The 6,349-nt window shown below is 33.5% G+C and overlaps 1 protein-coding gene across 1 annotated transcript in view; it reads right to left on the bottom strand.

Moving 5' to 3' along the window:
- Positions 1–780: 780 nt before the first annotated feature.
- The window catches only part of LOC135199253 (GRIP and coiled-coil domain-containing protein 1-like), a 42,834-nt gene continuing 37,265 nt past the window's right edge, over positions 781–6,349 (bottom strand). The window contains exons 6-9 of the mRNA XM_064227142.1: positions 5,510–5,645; positions 4,468–4,662; positions 3,223–3,458; positions 781–1,834 (exon numbers count right to left, since the gene is read on the bottom strand). Of these exons, the coding sequence (XP_064083212.1) occupies positions 1,606–1,834; positions 3,223–3,458; positions 4,468–4,662; positions 5,510–5,645 (796 nt within the window). The 3' untranslated portion in view covers positions 781–1,605. The remainder of the gene's footprint in view (positions 1,835–3,222; positions 3,459–4,467; positions 4,663–5,509; positions 5,646–6,349) is intronic.

Genomic DNA, 6,349 nt, shown 5'->3' with positions numbered 1-6,349 from the left:
TTCCATAATCAATGATTTCAGTCTACTGCATTTATTTTGTGATTGGTGATCATTCAGCCCTTCATATTTATGCCCTTGCTTCTAAAATGTTTAAAGTTAATTTGGAGGTTTTCTTTCAGTGCTTTTTTCCTGTACATAAGTCACCATTTTTCTTAATTGAATTTGAACTAGGTATGGTTTTTACTTTCTATTTTTACACACATTGTACATATTTCTCTTATTATCTGATGCATATGCAGCCCTATCTCTCAGATCTAATCAGTTTTCAGTACTGAACATAAAGAACTGTAAATTAAATAAAGAATATTAAATAATGTTAGCAGCTAAATTTACAAAGAAAACGTGTTACATATACGTTTCCAGCTGTAATACTGCCTTACACTGGGGGTTCTTCATCTTCTGTTTCACTTTTTTAATAAGACTAAATTAGTACTGTATAAGCAATTCAGTTACTTAATGAACTTCCATTTACACTTATTTCAGCTATGTTTATTACAAAACAGAAAGCTCTCAGCTACTTACACTTCCCGTGATAACAACATCAATGAAAAAACTTTGCAGTATGGAGTTCAGACTTCCCATGAAACCAATCAGATGGTTTGCTTGACTTTTCAGCAGTAAGGTTAAACCTTATGTATTTCTTTTCCCTTTGTTTAATTTTCTCTCTAATTTCCCTTTGGAGCTCTTTTGGGTTTACAGTTTAGTATTGACTCTGTCAATAAGGGTTTTCAGCTGAAGATTTAAAGAAAGAGACAAATGGCAGTCAAAGAAATTCACATAGAAAAATTTCAAGATATATATTAAAGAAAAAATATGTAACAGAAAGCACCTTACTTTAGTTGATCTCAAATCATTCCAGTCCAGCAAAATTAAGATTGTATTCAATTATCAAAGTGAAGGTTCAATGTAATATAGTATATCTAAAATTTGTCACTGAATTAATTTATCACAAGCTTAAACAATGTGCTTGTCCACAAAGAAATTAAAAACATGTTAAAATCTTTAAAAGTAAAGTAGAGAAATATCAGCAAAATTAAACATCAACACAACCTCCAAGTCATGCAAGTTTTCAAAAAAGAACTGCAGTGCTAGAAAATAAACACAACTTTAAATTATGCCTGTCTTTATAAAGAAACTGCTGGATAAAAAATACAAAATCTAAATCATGCATTACCTTCATAAAAGTACTACTGGAAAATCAATTTATATGATTGTTTCAATAACAGATACAGATGATGCAAACATGATCTACAAGGCACTCCACTTGGCACAGTGAAACCGAGATGGTTGAATGTTTGTTGCATTCAAATGTCTCATTTTCCACATACGTACACTATTTGCATCATATCAATAGCAATCAGGAACAAATGATAAATTTGAATAAAGGAAGACAGTCTACTAACCCACAATACAACACCACTCAAATAGTACATATTTTAACTAGAAATATTCATTGTAAATTAAGAACCTACTCTTCAGTGTTTAAAATTGGAATGTGGAATACATTGAGAATACAGACTTTCCTCAGAATCTACTAAAATTTTTAAAGCATGTAACCAGTAAGATGGAAGTGCAAAACCATATCACTCCCCAAGGCACAGCATTTTACCGTAATGATTTTGCACCTAAATTACTCTTTGGTGCTGGCTGCCACCACCAAAGAGCATTATATTTCTTGACACTTTCTGTTTCCTTAGTAGTGAATTTAAGGACAGCAGCAATGGCATTTAGCATCAGTTGTCTTGAATCTGCATCAGAGCTGGTCATGTACTGGAGAACTACATTCTTGAGATACTCCAAGTTTTCACCTTCTCTGGAAACATTCCTTCGGTATCTGAAAAAGAGGATTTCAAATACTTCACAAACTAACAAAACAGCAGAAAAAGTGTTACAATACAAATTAGATCAAGCCTGTGTCTAAACTGAATACTATTGTACATAATTATTTAGAGCAATGTTTTCACTGATTTTGCAGTTTTTCTATGTCAGTGAAACTGCGATACACTGATGAATAGTAAAAATTCTACATCAACATAGTTAATGTATAATCTAGTGGAACCAATATTAAGCAATGTACTTCATGTAACAGTACAGTATTTTTGGAACCAACATTAAGCAATGTACTTCATGTAACAGTGCAGTATTTTAAAAGACAGGTTATAGGTTATGTATAAGTACACATACTCAGTAAGAAAAAAGTCAACAGACATCCTGTACAGTTAGTTTAATAGTGCTGTACTAATAATATAAGAGGTAAAATATTTTAAGGTAAATCTGTACTGGAAAACTTCTTTACTATAAGTAACAGTTTCCATACTAGCAAGAAATAAGTAAAAGCTACACTTCCTCAAAAACTAAGGACTTGCCTCAAGCACTGTGGGTTCTGCACAGAACACAACAGGCATGACACAAACCAGTAAGGAATAATGCCTTTCCACAAAAATGCTTTAAGCCAAGAGAACATATACCAAAGTACTTTACCAACTACAGGCAGTCCCCGGGTTACGACGGGGGTTCCGTTCTTGAGACACGTCGTAAGCCGAAAATCGTCGTAAGCCGGAACATTGTCAAAAACCCTAAGAAAACCTTACTTTTAATGCTTTAGGTGCATTCAAAACTATGTAAACTGCATTCTTATTGCATTTTTCATCAAAAAAAATTTAAATATTGATTATTTTGCATTTTTGGTGTCATATTTCATCTGCCAGATCAGTGTTTGTAGGCATCGTAACTCTGGAACATGCGTCGTAACCCTGGAACATGCATCGTAACCCTGGAAATAATTTCTGATGAATATAATTGAAAAGCGCCGTGACCTCAGAACGTCGTAAGCCGAGACCGTCGTAACCCGGGGACTGCCTGTACTAAACACATTACCCCATGAGCAATATCATATAAATTCATAAAACGTAATGCAAAATCACTCTACAACCAATATGCCTTGGTGGCAATGGAACAAGAACTGAAGCATCACAAATCAGAGATACCTAAGTGGAAAAGCATTTCAAGAATGATTCTGCAATAAGAGACCAAAATGTGGAAAATTTACATTTTCTGTTAATGTTTTCCTCACTACGCTGTACAGGGAATTCTATCGCTAAAAGGAGGCCTTACAAGGCTAGTTATGCAAAAATCAAGAAAAAATCAAAAATCAAGAAAAAATCAAATCATCAAACAGCTCTTTTCAAACCACATACAAAATTGTGTGCTTAAATATCTCACCTTTCAACTTCCTCTTCTAAAGCCTCAATGGTATCTTGCTGTGCCTGCTTTCTGACAAGAGCTGCCATTTGTACTTCTCTCATGGTTGTCTCAACACGTTTCTTCTCTTTTCTCAGCTGAGATATCTCTTGATCTTTCCTAGCTAATTCTTCCAAATGGTGTAAAAGTGGTCCCTCACTGCCACCACTTACTTGCGTTAAAAGAGCAGCAGCTGCCTCGTAACTGCCTAATCCATTCTGTGAAGAAAAATAGGGTTCTGTAATATTTACCTGTATGTAATATGTATATTAACTGGCCGAAGAAAATTTAACTTTCTGATAAAAAATAAATTTTATAAAATTGTGATCATTTGTTCAGTCCAAGAATGGAACTACGAGTTCCCATCAACCTATTTGACAGGCTGGCTGCTCACAAGTCACAATGCCCTCATGTCCTAATGAAAAGCATGGACTGCAGTTACCCACAGCTTCTGGCATCTGTATACCTTTACAAAAAGATGCATCTAAACTTTACTAAGTAATAAGCATTTTTAGCATTTTTATTTTTTTGTCTTTGAACTATCAAAATAGGCAGTTCTAAGCATCTTTAGAGGGGTTTGAAGTACATATTCTCAGATTTAAGCTATTCATGGGGGGTTGTGGTACACATCCCCTGGAAATACTGGGTGTCGACTGCACATACCGACTGCACGTACTATGTCATTTCACTTTTGTTTTAAAGGACTCTTGAAATGTTTCAAGAGATAGTACAGCTTTCCAAGAATGAATCACACAATCATGAACCATAGATAAAAAAAATACAAAATTTTATACTGTCCCTTTTATTTACCACAACATGTGACTGATAATGAGAAGTTTATAGAAAGACTTCAACATATTAAGAAAATTATGAAGTAACTTGGAAAGAATTCAACAGAGTACAAAAATTATTGCAAAGTCAGTCCTCAAAAGATTAAGAAAATTATTGCAAAGTACACCAAGAGCTGATACCCATAAATATTGGATCAAGTATTCACATAAAAATGTCTACATGAATATAATTAGTACGATTACTTTTATTACATATTATTCGGATCATAAAACCCCTAGTCATATGGAACAACCCTACAAGGACTACTGACTTGAAATTCAAGCCTCCATTGAATATGGTGTTCATCTGAAAGAGTACATCCTGTCCAAAATAAATCTGTGAATAAAAAACAGAAACTCTTATAAATAAGGGGAGAACACACAGTACAAAAATTACCTGAGAGGGTGTTTGACTCAATTGATGCAGTTTTTCAGTGAGACGCTGAATTTCACCATCCCGCTCACTCATTGTACTTAATGATCGTTGTTGCTGCACTGAAAGTTGCTGTTCAATTGCTGCAACTGTAGCTCGATGTTCATTTTCCATTCGTCGCACCTGATTATCATGTGCGCCCCTTAGGGAAGACAATTCCTGTTGGGGCAAAATTGGTATAACAAATAAAACAGAAACCTAAGCTATTGTTTTTACAAGTATGGTAACCAAAAACTATGTGCCTATACCAAATATAAAGATGCAATATGTCAAAATCCCAAACATCATTTACTTATTTTTGCAAGAGTTCATAGTCTGGTTAAACCACTTTTCAAAAATAATAACAATTGATGATACCAGTCTTTCACTGCATTCAGACGCTGTCACCAGTATCAAATCATTCACAACAAACCTAACATTCTTGAAAGAAGAGTTATTTAGATGAGACAAGTCTAGATAAAATACTGGTTACCAAAGTTATCAAAAGAGAAAATATATGAAAACTCAGTGGGCAGTCCACCTTTTTTCTTTGATGAAATAAAATATTCACAACAACTGAGCCACACAGGATAATAGCTTTAGTTAAATAACATTGAATAGATTTTTATATAAGAAATTCAGTATGTATTTGCTATAAATAAATGTGAACATAGGTAATTCACAGATGGTCAAGGATACAGGAGAAAGAACTTGGAAAATTAATGACAAGGAAAAATAAAATTCTGGTAAAAAATGGAGCTAAGATAGAACATTTCTGAGCTGACATTATGGTCATCACAAAATGGCAGAAGTTGTAAAAGTAGTGAGAAAAATAAAAGGAAATTTGTGTGTTCTCAGCATATGCATTACAAACAGACTAGTAAATTAAAAACATGAATTTTGGAAAGCTTTTCAGATGCAAAAACAAAGGTTGCAACAGTGAAATGGCATACTTCTGGGAAGATATAAAATGGGCTTGTCATAATATAAAGAATTAGTCTTCAATCAAGAACATTCCTATACTAACCTGATGTAAAGATGTCACTTGTAGTGAATGAGATTCAGCGGCTAGTTGAGCAGCTGAAGTAAGGTTCCTTATTTTTTGACGTAAATCTTCTAATTGTTTTGAGCAATCTCCTTTGCATGATGTTTCCCCAGTGTTCCTAGACAGAAACAAGAAACAATCTACAATATTGAAAGTAAGGGAACATTTTTCATTTCTTCAACAAACAACCCTTATGAGAAATAAAACTTCTAGGTCCAGTAAAACAGAAGAAAACGTTCCTTCTACTACATCTAAATATTAATGCTTTTATTTCTTAAACATTGTTTACAAGCTGCTATATACATTTATGACCAGACAGTAACTACATACTACTACATATTTATGTACTTGTAATCACTTAACAGAAGCAAGCTTACAAGTAAATGAGGCAGATTTTTTGCACATATGTTGGCTCAACCATTAAAAGTTAATTAATCCAACTATGCAGATCCAAACAGATCCAACTAACTGTATGGTAGCAATTAGCTTACAATGACATCAAGCTATTTTTATTCATTAGAATATTGTTCAAAATGTCCAAAAATTATTGTAGAAAAGTCTAAAAGTTTAAGCTTGCAAAGAATGGAATGTCTACATATAAAAAAAATAGATAAAAAGACAAGACAATAAGACATAAAAAATAAATGAACACACAAACACCAATATAATAGACAAGGGCCATAATCCTTAAATTAGTGACACAGACTCTTACATTTAAGATGTCACCATTAATAACTGACAGAAAGATTTTCCATAGCCCTAAAGTTTAGGGAATGAGACCTCTAGTACTGGGAACAATGTGACACAATGTGTCAGGAGAAG

The sequence above is a fragment of the Macrobrachium nipponense genome, chromosome 25 (genome assembly GCF_015104395.2).
Source record: "Macrobrachium nipponense isolate FS-2020 chromosome 25, ASM1510439v2, whole genome shotgun sequence".
NCBI classification, from domain to species: domain Eukaryota; kingdom Metazoa; phylum Arthropoda; class Malacostraca; order Decapoda; family Palaemonidae; genus Macrobrachium; species Macrobrachium nipponense.
This window is presented reverse-complemented; position numbering and strand designations above follow the sequence as displayed.